Genomic DNA, 19,269 nt, shown 5'->3' with positions numbered 1-19,269 from the left:
TAGCATGAATCAGGCTTTTCAGTGTAATTGATCAATTGACCTGAACATTAATTGATGATGTGATATAAGAATTTATAAGAAATCTACAATGATCAACCTGATTAAAATGTGGTGCAGGTCTTTGAAGCTTGAAATAATCTTGAGCAAGAATTCCATGTAAATTGAATTTTTCACCACCTGATGAAGTTGATTTTTTTAAAAAATGGATTTTTTCTAATTTTTCTATCCCAGTATTGATTCTTTCAATACTTCATCATGCACTTTTAATATTCTGCCATGTTATTAAACATGGAGGAAGACTTTTTAAGGCATGCCTTGTTTCCCTAGTTGAGTGTATTCCATAAAACCAGGGCACTATGTTTGTAAGCATTTGAAAAAGAAGCACTGGTTGTGCATTCATGATATTTCATAACAAGTTCGTTGTATCAAGAAAATGGTGCATTTTGAGAAATGAATGCACATTAAATTCTTGATTGGAGTGTTTGACAGGTGGAATGTAACACAGTCTAATAAAATAATGGAGGCTTTTATAATAAAACCTAAAGAGAAAGAAAGCAAATGAAGCCATTGTTTCATGTAACCCTAAGCCAAGATTCAAACAATCAAAAAAGACTTTATAAACAATAACCTGCATTGCAGAAATTTCAAAGCAGAAGCCAGCCAGACATTCATATTACACTAAGTGAGTACAGAAAAGATGCCTATTAATGTTCTATTAATTCAATTTTAGTTCACATTTTGGGGAATTTGTGAAGTATTGCAGTGCACTTTGTGATCTTAATATGGACTTAGAGGTGTCTAGACTGTGGGATGCTCAATAACCAGTTTTAGGTGTCATGTGTCTTACCATTATGTGATGTAATTTCTGTTGTTCCCATTAATGTAATTTTATTCAGCTTTCAAAGAAGAATGTGGAAGTATTTCTCATTTTAGTCTGCAGGAATATATTATGAAAGCTTTAAATGATGTTCTATTGCCATTAAATTTTACAGGGAAAAAGTAAAGTGTGGTGTAAATGAGGTCTGTGAGAATCTGTAGAAGATGCCTTTTTTTTAAAAGTACTGCTTTATGATCACTGAAAATCACATGGAGAGCAGGGTTTTGATGTAGGATGCAAACCAAATAACTAACCAGAGCCAACAATACATTGATTGCATTGTTCAGGTTAATATTTAATCAGTGGAGGAAATTTTTTTTGCATCTTGTTCTCCAAATGGTGGCTTTTAATATGAACAAAGCACAAATACTGAATTTAGTGTTCAATTTTGGAATGCAATATCAATAGTTTGCTTTTAAGTACCTTTGTTGAATTGTCTAGCTGGGGTTTAAGATTAGTTACTGAATGCATTGCTGGCTGGCCTTGCTCTCTGCTCTGTAAACTTGAAGTAATTGAAAATTGTCTTTCCCTTAACTTGTACCATCATTTTCACCTATCATTCCTTACTTCCAGTTAAGTGTATCAGTTTTAGAATTCTTATCTTTGTTTCTAAAACACCCTATGACTTTGTCCCCAATTCCTACCTAATCTCTCGCTAGCCCCCAACTAAGAGCAAGATCTGCACTTCAGTTCTGACCTGTTTTAATTGCTGCACTACAGGCAGCCACATCTTCAGATAGTGATACCTTAAGTTTTGGAATTCCTTCTCCTAAATCTCTCTCTATTTCTTATCTCCTCACTGCTCTCCTGGCAGAAGTTGTTCCTTAAAACTTAGTTTGTTGACCAAGTGTCTTTCTTTACATCTTAATGTCACCAAGTTCATATTAGCATATCATAGTTTCTTACAAGTAGTTGGATGCCTTTTGTCCTATCGAGTCCATGCCAGTTTCCAGAGCAATCCCATCAAATCCATCCCCCGATTATTTTCCCTGTAACCTATTCTCTCTCTCATTCATTAACACCACTCTGATTCTTCTACCACCCACCTATACAAGCAGCAATTTACAGTAGCTAATTCACTTAACCAGAGACACAAGACATTGCAGATGCTGGTTCCTGATGCAGGGAATTGACCCAAAAGGTGTACTGTCCCTTTGCCTCCATAGACCTGCTGAGTTCCTCCAGCAATTTGTTTTTTTATTAATTTAACAACCAGCATGTCTCTGGGATTAGGAGGAAATTGGAGTACCTGGATGAAACCTATGCGATCAAAGAAAAGTGTACAAACTCCACACAGAGCACTGGAAGTTGGGTTTAAATCTGGATCACTACCTGCAGTGCCACAGTGCTGTGTAAATTTCATTTGATAGGCTCCGCTGATGCACCTTGGGATGTTTTACTACATTAAAGTGTTATGAGTGTGTGTACAATTTGGGTACATTCTCATACATACCTTGGAAACAATTTAACTTAATTATCTGCTTTAATTGGACTCGGAATAATTTAATACACCAATATGAGTTTTTGTATTTAAATCCCATCCTAATTGATTATGTTAGAAATAAAATTGATGTGATCTGAAAAAAAATGTTCGATTTACAATTGTGAAAAGGACTGGGCACAGAATTTATCAATCAGACTAATTGTCAAAGCCTAGAAATGGTTTTGTCCATTAAAGCAAATGAGCAGACAGTATTATTATTATTACAGGACAATTATAGAAATAACTGGGTTCTGTTGGGGACCAAGAAGATAACCTGTTTGTGAAGACCGAGGAGATTGCCATGGTTCTTAATGACTGTTTTGCTGATCTTTTCACTAAAAAGGGGGGAAGCTGCTGATGTAGTTGAGGAGTGTGAAATATTGAAAGTGATCGTATGAGAGGCAGCATTAAGGAGTTCAGTGTCTTTGAAAGTGGATAATTGACAGGCCTAGATGAAGTAAATCCTGGCAGTTAAAAGGAGCAAGGGTGGAAATTGTGTAGGCTCTGATCTTCATTTTTCAAACCTGCCTGACCACTGTAGTGGTGCCAGAAGATTGGCCAACTTCAGTGATAGGAAAATCTGAGGGACAGTATAAACCTTTATTTAGAAAGGCATAGCTGAGGATTTGTTAAAGGAAGTTTGTATTTAACAATGATTGAGTTTTTTGAGAAGGCAACAAAGAGGGTTGATAAGGGTAGGGTAGTTAATGTAGCCTAGGTGAAATTTTGCAAGGTTTTTGAAGAAATTTTACAGGGCAAGCATATATATATATTTTAAAAAAAAGCTAAGGAATTCAAAGGACAGTGGCAAATTAGATCCAAATTTGGCTTACTGGCAAGCAGCAAAAGATAATGATTTAATGCAAGAAGAGATTTACTTCTGAAACAATTTTGTTTAATGCTAGGATGAAATTAGTGACAGAATTGTCATTGAGACTGGAGATAATTGTATAATTGCACTTTTGATCAGGCTTAGTAGTAGCAGCACTGGTAACTCAGTTGATTTGATCCATATAATTTATATTTAACTCACTGCAATTATTGGGGAAAATTATGGTATCCTCAATTATTTATTACTTTTTTCCTGAATAAATTAACTGCTTGGGGAGGAATTGATTATTTGCTGTTAATCATTTGTCCTGCCCTACCTTCAAAGCATTGGCAAACAGTGTTGTCAATAAATGCAGTTCATTGGCACTTGAACTGTGTTCTAGGTTGACCAGTAGAGATACCCACTTATTTATATGCTCACATTCGGAGGCATATATATGTCAGGATTCTATAACTAAAAATAAGCAGTTTTAACAAGTTAATAAGCTATAATTCTTAATGACATTAAGGGATTTTGTATAATTTTATTCACAAAACTTTTAAGCAAACTAGTTTAATTTGACAACTTGGGGTTAGTTAAAATTTAAATATAAAGGTACATAGTGGAAATTTTATAATTTATAACAATTATAAAAGGTCGGCCCCTATTTGTATAGTACATTGTTATGTTAGCTGGAAAATACCAACAGTAGATAACAATCATTTTCAGGCATTGTGTAAATATTTGGTTCTTTTTTTGTGGTGACACTAATTGTGTAAATCATATGTTGAATATCTCCAATAGTTAAATAAGCAAGAGCTAATCTCTATTGCTAAGAGTCTTAAGTGTGTTCTCTTCTTCCTCAGGCTCCGTGCATTGTCAAGCGGTGGGAGTATTACTTCTCCACCCCTCTCACCAGCGTTGCCAAAGTATAAGTTAGCAGATTACCGTTATGGGAGGGAAGAAATGCTAGCACTTTATATAAAGGATGTTAAGGTATGCCGTGAATGCATATTAAGTTGCATGGTAGTTTTGGAAAACTAGTTGTTGACTCTGATAGAATTACTTGTAAGCATTTCAGTTCCTTTTCTGACAGTGTCATCACTACATATGAGCCACTTGTTAAATAATAAAAACTGAAATTACTTGTAACATAATTAAATGATCGTCAGTTAGGGAAACTTGTATTTTGAAAATAGAACTATAAACTTTGTTAGAAGTAATTTTGGCTAAAACTAAAGAGTTTTGGCTAGTGCAGCAAAGTTAGACGATAGCCAGAATAATTAATCATCTAGAACATGCAAAATTTCAGACTAAATTAGGGCAGTGACTTGAATTTGATCTCCTGCCTGTTCCATTTTTGCATTGAATTTCAGTAACCATCGAGTTGTTTAACTATCTTGGTGGCATTCATGAATAAAGAAGTATATTCAGTAGTTGCGTCATTCATGATGCTGGATAGCTAGTGGAAACGAGCATTAGAAAGCTATGATACGTTTATATTAATACTTTGCTGGTATTATAAATGAAAGGTGAATGTAATGTGTAATACTGCTTTTATAAAATTGCTATACTGAAACATTTCGCTTCACTATTTTTAAGTTTCACATTCTCGCTGCGTATAATGTTCTGTTAGGATAATGAGTTGGCTTGAAATTGATCTTGTTGCAATGTCTACATTTTTTGGAGCTTTATGATATTACTATGTAGCTTTTGTTTCCACTCTAAGCTAGTACATTGAGTTATGGTGCTGTTTCAACTCCTGTGGTATTGTAATCTGTGATATTTTGTTATGAAGGAGATATTACATTTTTTTTAGCTGCTTTAATTCTCCTCTTTGTGTAATTTAGGTTCCTGTAGACCTATCTGATAAAGAGTTTCTACCTATTTTGCAAGAGGAGCCCCTGCCACCTTTAGCACTTGTACCTTTTACAGAAGAAGAACAGGTATATAAATATAATAGAGTAAGCAAATAATTATTTGTATTAGCAGTAAAACATCTTTTTTATTTATGTTTGGTTTATTCAGTACAGAAATCTTTCTCAAACATTTTTAAGTTGTTCAGAGTTTTAAAGAATGGTGTTCAGTTACTTTAGCAGGTCCATTTGTGTTTCAAGCTTGTACTTGGTCAGGATCAATCCCACCAAGTTGCATGCAGTCTTAACTTCGACATGAAGTTTTATAATTATTCCTAGGTCAAAACCATCGGGGTCCCTATTTAATGCCATTGTTGGAGTACTTTAATTAGTTTGCCACCTCGAGGACATTTAAGAATGCGCATTAAATAACAGCCTTACCATTGAATCCATATTGGATGCAGGAGTTACTAAAATAGTAATGCATTTATTGATACAGTTAATCTAATGAGAAGAATGGAGGGACTAGGGCCACAGAGTTGTATATTGTAATGATGCTTATATAAAGGTATCAAACCTGCTTGTGGTGTATAAGTATGATACAGCAAAAATACTTTGCCATGTCATACTTAGATTTTAGGTGTATCTTGGGTTTGGCTTGGAAAGATGCATTGAACTCTTGCTGTTCTGTGGATGATTTGTATTCTTTTGTGACATTTTAACTGGTTGACTTTTGTTCTTTGTTTAAACCCACCAGAGAAATTTTTCCATGTCTGTAAATAGTGCAGCAGTCCTAAGATTAATGGGACGAGGTGGAGGAACAGTGGTAGGGGCGGCAAGAGGTAGAAGTTCCTCAAGAGGTAGAGGTAAGCATAATAAACTTAAGCATCCCAAATTTGATTTGTCACTTGATGGATACCTGCTTAATGGGATAAACAATTTAAAGAGATCAGTGCATATGCATGCCTCAGAGTAATTGAATAATTGTTAGAGCATCTGCTTGAATACCACTGTATCATAAGACATTTCACAATAACACAGAAATATTGGGGGTAGATGACCAAATAATTTATTGAAGAGGTATGTTTGAGGAGAGTTTTAAAAACAAAAAGAGGTGGTGCGTTTTAGTGGAATTCCTGAAATTAATTCCCCAACAAGGAAGTCACAGCTGTTAATGTTGGAGCAGTTAAATTTGGAAATTATCATAATTAAAGAGGTGGGGATGCCACAGTGAATGGAGATTAGAAAGGAGCAGTGAAGCAATAAAGGAGATTGAGAATGAGGAAGAGGATTTTAAAATGGGTGCTGTGCTTAACTTAGCCAGCACAGCTTTGTGTGAAGAGGACTTGGTGCTAGTTAGGATACAGGCAGCAGAGTTTTGAGTGGAAAGTTTATGGAAGGTGGAATAAAAGAGGCTGAGTAGAAATGTATTAGAATAGTTGAGAACTAACCAAGTTAGAGATGAGAGTTTCGGGTGTAGTTGAGCCTTATTACAGAGGTGGAAACAAGCAATCTTAATGGCACAAGTATTATTCTGAAGCTTATCTTGGTATCAGATGACAAACAAATCTGGTTAATAGTAAATGCCATGGCAAAGAATGACGTTAGTGATGTGGACCAGAGACAGTAGTTTGCGCTTCCCAATATTCATTTGGAAGATTTTTTTTTGTATACCATGTTATGTCAAATGTGATATTTGACAATTTGGAGACATTTTGAGGTTGAACATAATGTTATATAATGTTGATGGAGAACAGGATATGGATTAGGAATAGGTCCAAGGATTGGATGACCAGAGGTTACACTTTGAAGAAAGAGAGGCCACTTCTGGATTTCTGTGGCAACAATTAGATGGTCAGATGAGTGCAGTCACACCCAGCTGGATGATGGTGGGAAGGGGTTGAAGGGGGGGATATTGTGTTCAATGGAATTGCAGACAGAACATGTTTGAGAAGGATGAGAAAGAATAGATTAGCTTTGACATGATCACTCAGTGTCATTCATGACTCTGGTAAGAGCTGCTTTGGTATTGTGGCATAGGTGTAAGCCTAACTGGGAAGATTCAATCAAGCAGTTCTTGATAATATGGGTGAGAGTTCTTGGGAAGCTGCAACACATTCAAGGACTTCGGAGAGAAAAGGGAGCTTGGAAATAGGATCATAATTTTACAAGGAATGAGGTAGTCAATGCCTCTTTTTTTCTAATGTGGGTTGATGGAATATTTGAAGGAGAGAAACTCATGAACAAAATCAGCCATCATAAATACCAGGAAGGGAGGTTTGGTGATAATGATTTTGTGGGGATAGGATTAAGGTAAGTCTCAAGGATAGGTTGATCTAGAAAATGAAAGATGGGAGAGAAGCAAGTTCATAGCTAGGATTGGGGGTGGGGGGAGCGTTACCACACTAGTACAGTGAAAGGGTTAGGCTGCACCAGTGTACTATTGCCATTCTTAATTATTTGTTCTTCACAGACTATTGAATGAGGAGCTCTCCAAATTGCAGGAAATTGTAGGACATTATAAACAAGTTTTCTTGTAATCTCTATTGTATATCAGCTGTCTTTGTTATTTTGATTCTCTCTCACTCTTGTCATCAAGAGATCTGCTGTCTCAGGCCAGAAAGGTTGTTTACCTTTCTGTTTACTGGTTAATTTTAATTGTAACTTGGCAGCTGGTTATGTTTAACTCTTAATATTTAATGCCTGAATTACATCATGGTTCCTACCATTTAAGATGACCATGATTAAAGTAGACAGATGGTAATTCAACCAAAAAGCTCATTATCCATTTGTATCCATGTCAATTTCAAAGTTGTTGGTTATTTGCTCAAAAATTGAACACTGCAGGTTTAGGAATGTTAAGCTGTTGGTGTGTGGTTGATGAACCAATTTTTTTGATGGGATGTTGCTAGAAAATTCAGTAGCATGTGTCGAGGAACAGCAATTCCTTTGCCTGTTTCACAGTTGCGGAGCACAAAGGTACCACGCAAGGCTAACCTTGTCACGTAGTGATTGAGGATGCTTGTGGCTGGGAAGGGGCCTGGGGAGTGGGTAGGGAATAATTGTGTCAGGACTTGGATGGGTAGAGTTTGCTCAGCTGACATGAAAATCCTTGAAGTAGGGTCCAGGTATGCGCTATTACAGAGGTTTTCAACCTGTGGTCCGTGGACCCCTGGGGATCCGCGGCGGGTTGCCAGGGGGTCCACGAGTAAGCCAAGAAAAAAATGGAAAAGCGACCAGTTAGAAAGACGTAGCTTACTTGCTTGCTCCAGTTTTCCACTATTCAGAAGATTGGCCATATCTATTCTATCTGCTATAAGCGACAATCTTAGAGACTTCGGTGTTCCCTTCTGGTAAGCTGCCACTTAATATTCGATTTGTGTAGTCAGTAGTGTTCACTACTCACTACTATTCTGTTGTGCACTGTAGTGTTAGCGAGACTGAGTGACATTGTTGGTGTGCCTTAATAATATTGCTTACTTACCGTGCATTTACGCCACAGTGACGTCACTGTTAAACGAAAAGTGCGCAAGCGTGTAAATTTTAGATTAGTTTTGATAATTTTATTTATCAGTAATAGTAATTAAACTGTCCAGCGTGTATTGCTGAGTATAGAGAAATTTCTGAAGAGGAAAGCTGACCAGAAACCGGAAGATTCTGATGACGAAGGGGATAAGGGTGACTGAAAGAGAAAATGCAAGTACGATCCAGAATACATTTCATGGCTTCATCGCAGTGGGGACAAATGCGGACCAACCTCTCTGTGTTGTGTGTTTGCAAACACTGTCCAACAATGCAATGAAACCAGTGAAATTGAAGCGCCATTTAACAACAGTGCATCCAGATATTGCCAGTAAGCCGAAGGAATATTTTGAGCAGCAAAAGGAGGTGTACCTCAAGCAGGCAAAATGACAGCCTGCGCCATTGTAAATGAGAAGGCTCTTCGCACATCATATTTGATAGCATTATGAATAGCACATTCCAGAAAGCCTCACACAGTTGGAGAAGAGCTTATACTGCCTGCAGCAGTAGATATGTGCGAAGTTGTACTGGGAAAAGAATCCAGTCAAAAACTGAAAGCCATTCCACTGTCTGATAACACAGTAAGCAGAAGAATTGGCGATATGGCAGAAGATATACAGAGCCAGCTGATAGCACGTCTTCAGCAAGTCAGATTTGTGATTCAGCTTGATGAAAGTACTAATGTCAGTACTGCGCAGTTGTTGGTTTATGTTAGATATTGCTGGGAAGGAGAGGCTTTGGAAGACATTTTGTTTTGCAAGGCTCTCCCAGGGCGTACAACCGGTGAAGAACTTTTCCGTGTGCTTGACACTTTTTTGTACAATCGGCGTTGGCGTGGACACAGTGTATTGGAGTATGCACAGATGGTGCTGCCGCAGTGACGGGACGGAAGTCGGATCTAGTCGCATGAGTGAAAGAAGTAGCTCCACACGTAGCAGCAACCCACTGCATGATTCACTGTGAGGCTTTGGCTGCAAAGGATATGGATGAAAATCTTGCGGATGTGTTTTCCACGTGCATTAAAATTGTTAACTTTATCAAAGCCAGGCCGCTCAGTCATCATTTGTTTGAAAACATATTCCGTGAAATGGAAGCCGAGCATAAGCATTTGTTGCTACATACAGAAGTCAGATGGCTGTCACGAGGCCGCATTGTGCAGCGTGTATATGAATTGCGAGATGAACTGCTCATTTTTCTAAATGAGCATAATGGATTATTGGCACAGTTCTTGAAAGATGAGAGGTGGGTTGCCAGATTAGCTTATCTTGCAGATACTTTCAACATTTTGAACAGCTTAAATCTATCATTGCAAGGACCTGGCTCAAATGTTCTGAAAACGCATGACAAAATCAATGCCTTCCAGAAAAAACTCCGTATCTGGAAGGGAAGATGTGAGCAAGGCGTCTATGATATGTTTCCATTGCTGGCTGACTTTCTGACAGTGAACGAGACTAGGAGGCTATTGCGAGCACAGTTTTGAACCATATTCAACAGCTGTCACATTGTTTCCATGAGTATTTTGGCGACAATAACACGAGCATGTTTGATTGGATTCGAAATCCATTTGAATGCATGCTTACTGATTTAACTGGACGTGAACAAGAAGAATTGGCTGAACTGTCATCTGACAGGACTTTGCGCTTGCAGTTCAACCGAATGTCACTGTTGGCGTTCTGGATAGCATGTTCCCAGGTGTATCCACTGCTGTCCGGCAAAGTCGTCAATGTTCTGTTACCGTTTGTAACCACTTACTTGTGCGAAATAACATTTTCTGTAGTCACTGCCATGAAAGCTAAATACAGATCAAGACTGAATATTGAGGATGACGTACGTGTACGTTTATTGCACATACCACCACGTTTGGACAAACTCTGCAGTGCAAAACAGGCACAACCTTCACATTGAACTGAACACTGAAAGGCACCGCTGGTAATTATCGGTGATTGAAATAGTCACTATTTCAATGGGGCCTATGTGCAGTAATTTTAGTGTTCTATGCATGAATTATCGATTGTTTGATTTTGTGGGCTTTGGGGGGGTCCGCCATCTAACAAGGACATGTTCTGGGTGGCCGCAGCATGAAAAGGTTTGAAAATCACTGTGCTATTAGACACTACTGCTTGTGCTTTGCCCCCACTGTGCATTAGCTCATCAGATACACAAAGTGCTTGGAAGGAAAACCACAGACCATACAACTATCAGTAAGCTTTTGGTCTTTTTTAGCTTTATTTTTCATTTTAATTGTGTATGCCCAAAAAAAATGATGTAATGCCATCTGGTGTCTAGGCAATAATTGTGCTGCTTATTTTGCACAGAAACAGCTTATCCGTTTGAAATCTTTGATTATATTGTCCGACCATCAAAAAAAATACTTTAAGAAAACAATCTTAAGCAATATCTTATTTTAAACTAATGATATATGAACCACGAGGTTCTTGTTGATTTAACTCTACTTTTCATGCACATTGATTGCTCCAAGAGAATTTGAGAGTACTTGAACTTTTGAGTCCAATAGAAAGTTGCCAGCAGATGGCTTTGTGTCGTTTTAGAACTCATTTCCAAAAAAAATTACCAGGATACTTTGCTGTGTTGAATAAATATTCTAGTAGGCACCCATTATTTCCTTATATTTGTCGTAATAGCACATACTCAATTGCGAATAGAAAGTGAATGATTACATTCATTTCTGCAACTATTTTCTTTCTGTAAGAATTGAAATAGCTTATCAGTGTCTTGTCTAAAGCGGTTAATGGATCACATGTAGTTTTGGAGTTTAAAAAAGCGATTAAAATGATTCTTAATTTTTTTCATTCTGCTGCATTCTACTGGGCATTACAATCATCGGGTAAAAAGTATTGACAAAATGATGTCTACTATGAGTGGTGGAACTATAATACTTATTTTTCAGTTATTAGTCACACTTTCCACATGATTCTATGAAATGGGCATGTTAATTCCCATCTCTATTATCTTCAATATCCCACCAGACTCATCTTTTCTGTGTTAGATTCCCATAATTTGTTGTTTTGTAACATTTTTTCATGTTGGCTTACACCTTGATGTCTGTTCTATAATTTCTTCCTCCCTCCTATAAAGGAAAATGTAAGAATTGGCCTGATTAGTTATGACAGCCTGATGGGTAGTTATTAAGGACATCGAGTAATTCCAGGATAATTATGGAAAATCTAAAGAAAAGTAAGATACCAACAGGAAAGGTTAAGATGCTCATCCAGCTGTGTATACCCATAAAATATCATCTTTACTACTTTTTTCTCAAAGACCCTTTTCCACTTCCTCACAATGGAACGTATATGAAACTTTTCATATGTAGTACTAACATAATGCCACTGGGTGTCATCATTCAAATAAGTTACAGAAGACGACAAATTAACATTAAAAAGAAGTTATTATCATATATAGTTTTAGAAATTTTAATAAGGAGGTTTTGTGTTTTGGGTGACAGCTAAATCTAAAGAATCTACCTGTCCCTTAAGACCTAACAGAGGAGCAAGTGGAAGTTTCCATATTCCTGCCTTAAATAGCATTGCCGAAGCATGTAGTCTCATCTTTTTCTCTTTATTTTTCTACTATTTTGCAAATAGAGTGCAATGTTTCTTTATTCTGAGGGCATGTAGAAGTTTTGTGGCCTAAGAAAAAACAATTTTGTGGAGGAAGTATGATACTCCAGTACATATCTTTTTTTGGAATTGCTTGTTTTTAATTGCACTGCTAATCTGTTTAGTTTAAGGCAGAAAGATGAACCAGACTTGGTGTTTGAACTTTCTCTCAATTGGTATTTAACCCATGCTTTAAAGCCAATTGAAACTCCTACTCAGAATTTTTAAAAAAACTGTCATAAGGTGTTTTTCTCATTAGTGTTGCTTATCAAAATTGAGCATTAATTTTGCATTTTCTCATGTTGATAATTTAAATATGTTTCGAATGTATTTCAGCTGATAATTTTCATTAAATCTATTATAGCAGAAAGGATTGTGGTGATTTGCTTGGTGAATTTCAAACAACTTTTTGATATTTTTGGTTGGCATGTTTTATTTGAATGATCAAAAATTATTTGAGAATTGGTTTTAATATTTTAACCCAAAATTTGCTTTTTTGATGCTAACTTGCTTTTTTCCCTCCTTCCTATTTCTAACAAAGGCTCTTTGACATGAAATGTTGTCTCTTGTTTCTCTTTCCACAAATGCTGCCTGACCTGCTGAGCTTTTTTCCAGCAATTTTTTTTATTTCAGATTTTCAGAATCTGCAGTTTTTTTAAAATTTCACATCTTGGGGCTAAACGTTTGATCATGTAGCATATTGTTTTTATGTACCATGTGATTGAAAATCTCTAAGTGTGCACATCCTGAGAACATTGCAAAACAAATCTTTTGCACAGATTTCAAAATTGCTAGTAGTTATTCAAGGGCAGTACTTGATATCGTGCATGCATGGATGATATTAATTTCTATGCAGTACTCTTTTTGAAGCTTTCTGATTAAATTGTATTATGTTTGCCTGTTCAGGGATCATACGCAAATGAGGAACCAGTTTTTCCCTTGGACCCATGTGCAGCACTATATTAAAGTGGGTGAACAGGCTTGTTCAGTTTTGTTGGGGAAACAGCTCCTTGTCACCTTGGAAGGGCCATGAGTGGAAATTACACTGATGAACTGTTAGAGATTGCAGAAACTAATTCTCCAATTACTGGCCTCTTTTATCATGCTTGTCCTTCTGGGTGTGTTGTCCTGCCAGGCAGCTGAGGAAAGGACCTGAAGCTAGTGCATATGTGATGTAGCGATCTCCTTCCATGCTGCAGAGATCGACTTCAACAGAGGGAAGGGAAGCCTGGCCATGTGAGATTTCCTGTGAATCTCCACTGATAAAGGCAAAAGAACATACTAGTGGTGATGGAAGAGCTAGGGGAAAAGCTGTATTCATGGGAAATGTATATTGATAAAAGTAAAACCTACAATACATTTGAAGGTGTGGGGAGGCGAAAGGACCTGTAAGTGAAGGTGAATTATACGTTTGACCCGCACTGGTCTCGGGCTGTGTGCTACACAATCTCACAATTGCGAGAGCCCATTTTTTCAGCGAGGTAAGCAACTGTGTTCCTGTAAGATAGAAAATTAATTTGCAATCTGATGTGTAAGAACGTGGGTACAATGTTAGTATTGTGACATTTGCAGGTAATGGCACTATATTTGACCAAATGAGAGAGGTCATGGAAATTTGTGGCATATGTCTCAGGTCTGCAATGACCCACTTGTGGCTTTTCTCTCTCTTGCCACTCCCTCTCTCCTGGCTGTGCAGTGTTGCGTTGTTTATGCTTGTGTTGTGGAAGGGATAGAGGACTTAAATGAAGTGCTTCTTGGCACCCTTGGTGTAAAGCACCTCCTTGCACCTCTCAGTGAGGATCTTAAGGTTGCTATCTGTAAATTAGGGGACCTACTCTCTGCCCAGCTGAAGATCCAAAACAGCCATTTGGAGCTCCAGAATAATTCCAAAATTGACTCCACTGAATAATTCAACTGAATTGGTGGTTCATTGGGAGGTCTAGTTTAATTTCCTGGTTAAAGCACTATAATGGGTGGCACTGTTGGACAGCTAGCAGAGCTGCTGCCTCACAGTGCTTGAGTCCTACATTTAATTCTGACCTTGGGTGCTGTTGGTGTGGAGTTTGCACATTTCCATATGACTGCATGGTGCTCCTGTTTTGTCCCATATCTAAAGACATGCAGGTTGGTAGGTTAATTGGCCACTGTAAATTGCCACTAGTATGCAAGTGAGTGGTAGAATGTGGAGAGAATTTTAAAAAAAGGATTAATGTAAATAAGTATAAATGGCTGGTTGATGGTCGGTGTGGACTAGATGAGTTGAAAGGCCTGTTTCCATGCTGTATCTCTGTATGACTGACTCCCAGCAGAGGTGTTCTATAATGGTTATTCCCGTTGTTTCCCCCCCCAAAGCTGATGTGAATATGCACAGAATCAGTTTTGCACTTGCTCAGTATTTGTTTGATGTTAAGTGCTTAATGTGCAACAGTTTGGGAATAAATGCACTTTGTGTCTTAAGCATCATCTTCAGGTACAATAGAAGACTGTGCTCCAGTAGGATTGAGGCAAGTGGGAGTAAGATCTCCAAGTAGCACCATTTCTGGTCTAGAAGTGATTGTAAGAACATTAGATAAATTAGTGTTTGTTAAGGGGAGAATTTGGGAAGCCAAGATTTGCTTCTGAGTAAATCTGCTATCTCTCTGTTGCTTCAGTATCTTGCAGTGTGGAGTTCAAATGCAGAAATGGTCTTCGGAAGATTTTATATAGATTCATCATCACGTTTGTCGATTGTACCCTCTGTCCGGTCATAAAATGGAATATTCTATAAACATTTTTTCCATGTCCACATAATGCCACTCTAAATTTATATCCCAGATTCTTTTGTTGTTCCACTTCTCCCAGCTTACTCCATTCAAAGTTAAATATTTTTCTATGGCAAATATGTACTGTGCATCCTAATTTAGTATTGTATGAACATCTTTCTTTCTAATCCTTTATCCAAGTTGTTAATTTATGTTGTGAACTGAAGCAATCCCACAACAGGATCCAGTGTGATACCACCCATTTCCAGCTACTGAGAGAATGTCCTTAACTCTTCAATGAAGAAAAATTGGGATTGGTATCTCTGGGAATAATAGTGGTGCAAAATTTGGTTTGGGAACAAAGGAACCAATGTTAGTGAGAGAGCAACTGTGTTAAATATGTAAAGATATCTATCTTGTGTTACATTAGCCCCCTACTTCCATGTTGGTTCTCTAAGTGTGTGGTTGTGAGAGACTTTGGGAGTCAAGGCTTTTTGTTTTTGCATGGTGATATGTGCATTATCTTGTGAGATCACAGTGCGAAAACTTTATTCATAGAATATGGTTTAATAGAAATGGATTGGTGATCATGCAGCCCTTAGTTGAATTAAGGTAGGCATTGGTACGTTGAAGAATTAATAGTGAAACCTGGTTTTAGACCAGGAACAGAATATGGGCGATTCAGTTGTTGATCTGAGAAACTAGCAAATTCGTGGGAATACGGATCCGATTTTTTTTTTCTCCAAGTATCTCCTATAGCACGTGCGATGGTTTCATTTTCTATCTCTCTGAAATCTTTTTAAAAATTTGCTATATATTGTGGGCTGTGTTGTACATGTCCACAGGGAACTAGAGGAAATTTAAAATTTAATCCAATACCTTTCTGATCAACAGGACTTCTATCTTTTCATCCATCAGGGCTGCATTCTGTTCCTGTCACCCAGTTGAACTTCTCAGTTTACAGCAGTTCTTTGTGCAATATATCTATTCAATACTTAATATTTTTCCAGTCTGCATTTACTAGAGAATTGACAATATTGAGAAATGTATTTAAAAATATCTTGGATGGCATAACACAAAACTTGATAGAAAATTCTGTATTATTTTAAATTCCTAAATTCTATTTAAAAAATTTCTTCAGGTCGAGGACGAGGTGAAGGTGGTTTTTACCAAAGAAGTTTCGATGAAGGTGAAGTAGGTTTTGGTCGAGGGGTTCGAGAAATGCACAGATCGCAAAGTTGGGAAGAAAGGTGAGTTGATATATTAAAATGTTACTTTGGCATGCCTCTTCTTTTCTTCCCTTTCCTAGCCTGTCTTTTTTTTCTATCCACCCCCTTTCTTTTCTCTCCTTACCTTTGACCCATCCCCCAGTGGATCTGCTCTCCCCTCCTCCCCTCCACCCGCCTATCACTATCTCCTACCTGCACCTACCTATCACCACCTTGTGCCCACCCCACCTCCCCTCTTTTGTCCACCTATCACTGCTCTGCTTTTCCCTCCTATATATTGGGCTTCCTCTTTTCCTATCTTTAGTCCTGAAGAATTGTCCTGACCCGAAATGTTGACCGCCTGCTTTTCTCCACGGATGCTGCCTAGCCTACTGAGTTCCTCCAGCATCATAGTGTTTTTCATCTAGATTCCAGCATCTGCAGTCCTTTGTTCTCCGACTCAGTTAATCCTCTGGAAGCTAGTATTTTCAATGGTATAATAACTAAATGTTTTCATGTTTGCTTCAGTCTTTGTTGTGTCCTCCATTACCCTGTTGCAAGTCTATCTTGCCTTTGTTTCAGAACTGTTTCCACCATCTCAAGTCCAACTTAGTTCCATAAATTTGTTTTTTGTTCCATCTTTTTCTCCTAGCAGTCATAGAATCATGGACAGATTCAGGACAGAAACAGGCCCTTCAACCCTCCAAGTCCACACTGATTATCAGTCACCCATTTACACTAATCCTACATTAATCTCACTTTTTTAAATTCTCCCTACATTCTCATCAAGTCCCCCCAGATTCTACTATTTACCTACACACACTAGCGGCAATCTATGCTTGCAAATTAATTTGCTTAGGTGTAGTTATTCCAATTGTTTTCAGACTATACTTAGTTTAAAAGAGAATATAAATGCAATTTATTGCTACTTAGTGTTTAATATGATCTTGAAGTGTGTGGCTTCTATTTCACTGTCATACTTAATGCAATAGCAGATTCAGAAAATGGATGTGCCTAAAATAGTACTGGAAAACCACATTTTGGAATGTGCAGAGTATCCATATTTAATCTGTTTCTCATATTGCATAAATCCAGTGCTTCAGCGTGTGGTTTTAAGTTCAATATTTGCATTCGTAAGTATTTTTTGGATATTGGTGCCCAAAGTGGAATCCATTCTGCAGATATACACAGAGCTCCCAAACCTAACATCATGGGGTTGAAGCACTTAATTTAAACTCCGAATGATAAGGAGCTGCAGGAGGCCATTATTATACCTGTGACTCTTGGAAAGAGCTATCCAGTATTCCTCTGTTCAGTTGTAATCTATGAGGTACAGCAAAAACTACAACTTTAGTTGAGATTCAAGTGTCATGTTTTGTATATTACAGCAGGGTTTATTTAAATATTAGTAGGTTTGGTCTTTATTTCTTAGAGGAACTTGAGAATGATCTCTGCATCCAAGAAGTTAACATGGAGTTTTAAAAAATACTGTGTATTTAATGACCGCAGAGTGAAAGGATAACTTTATTTGTTGGCCTGAAGTGCATATTATAATGAGTAAAATTGAGACTGCAGTTTTAAATTTTGTTTATCGAACTGTATATGTATTTATTTTAGCAGGCTATACATTGGACTGCATTGAAATGGTTACATCAGCTAGGGAAATGTGAAATATTTTTACAAAATTTAGAAGTGTCTTAATTGGATTATCAGAATAAATTTACAAATTAGGGTAAATAGTGCTTCTCAGACTACTTACTCCCCTGCAGCTTCAAATGCACAAGCATTCAGAGCTTTGAACTTTTTCTGTAGAATCCATCCAAAAATTTGAGCCAAAATTGTTAAATGCAGCAATTAAAGAGTATTATCATGTAACACAGCAGTAGGTTGATCTTTTTAAATATGTTATTTCTGGAATCAGTTTTACTGTTTTTAGGTTGATCTGATCTACGTGCCATTATTGCAGTTAAATTACAACTACTGGCATTGTTCTCTTTCCTAATGAGGATTGTAAGTACATGCCAACCCGCAGAGTAGATGAGCAGAATGCACATTATGTTGATGTAGATGTGCAAATTAAAGTACGTATTCTACAAGCCAAAGAGATGGGCCAAAACTAAGTTAAGATTTTCATCAACTTCATAATAAAAAAACCTGTTTATTTCATTATGTTATTACTGGTGATAGTGGCTTATTGCAAAAATGAGAAAATAGCTGTTGACAAGTCCCACAGCACTGATTCATTTCAGGTAATTTCAAAGATCAGTTGTACAATTTGTATTAGTTTTGAAGCTCTTAGAACTATAGATACAGCTATAGTTGGAGGCCACTTGTCCATAAAGATCTTGGGTGTGCTTTTGCAGCTTAAGTTCTGTCAGTATCTTGAATTTAATAGTTATAAATTTGTATTTCTAACATGGTAATGCTGAATTTAACTTAAAAGAATTACTGTAGGGAATAGTAAGTAGATTTGAAAATTTCCCCATTAAAGTAATATATTTTGGTGAGTGCTGCAATTTAATACCCTCGAATAAAAGTGGGTATTATTCTTGTTCTGCTATAAAAAGATAAGACTCCAAACTTGTTTTTTTACATTTCAACTGATAGCTATGTATTTTTAAAAAAAACTGCAGCAATGTAAAGTCACTGAGTTTCTGCATTTTTAAAAAAATTATTTATTCCTTGTAAACATTTGAAATGAAATGCTAATGTATGTCTTGAAGATTGATCTTGATAACATCCTAATATCTGTTCTAGTTTCATGGATATTTTTATATTGAGATTAAGTATGTTTTTAATTTTAATTTCCTAACATGGCAATAATGACAACCCTCCAAAAAAAAACGCAGCATTAGCTGTGAAATACTATGGGATATCCAAAGGATGTTTAAAATGTTATATTTGCATAGTTCTTTGTTTTCCTTCATTGCTACAAAATTCTAGTCTAAAAAAATTGAAAAACAAGTTTTGAAAACAATCTCAGTATTACAGTATCAGAGGATTCTTTTCAAAGGAGAGTAACCAATGCTGGTGTTGAGCTTAATATTTTTATTGTGCATTTAGTATAAATTATGATATTTAATTACTTTCAGAGCATATCCAGGCAATGACATCAATACCTATTTATCACGTCATTGTTTTCTGTCACAGAAAA

General features: G+C 36.9%; 1 protein-coding gene across 3 annotated transcripts in view; it reads left to right on the top strand.

Moving 5' to 3' along the window:
* The window catches only part of gigyf2 (GRB10 interacting GYF protein 2), a 107,182-nt gene that overhangs the window by 9,234 nt on the left and 78,679 nt on the right, over positions 1–19,269 (top strand). For all 3 annotated transcript variants that reach the window (XM_052017303.1, XM_052017301.1, XM_052017302.1), the window contains exons 3-6: positions 4,038–4,167; positions 5,022–5,117; positions 5,785–5,893; positions 16,049–16,157. In XM_052017303.1, the coding sequence (XP_051873263.1) occupies positions 4,038–4,167; positions 5,022–5,117; positions 5,785–5,893; positions 16,049–16,157 (444 nt within the window). The remainder of the gene's footprint in view (positions 1–4,037; positions 4,168–5,021; positions 5,118–5,784; positions 5,894–16,048; positions 16,158–19,269) is intronic.

This window comes from Pristis pectinata, chromosome 6 (genome assembly GCF_009764475.1).
Source record: "Pristis pectinata isolate sPriPec2 chromosome 6, sPriPec2.1.pri, whole genome shotgun sequence".
NCBI classification, from domain to species: Eukaryota; Metazoa; Chordata; class Chondrichthyes; order Rhinopristiformes; family Pristidae; genus Pristis; species Pristis pectinata.
The sequence above is the reverse complement of the archived record's forward strand: the minus strand, read 5'-3'. Positions and strand labels throughout refer to the sequence as shown.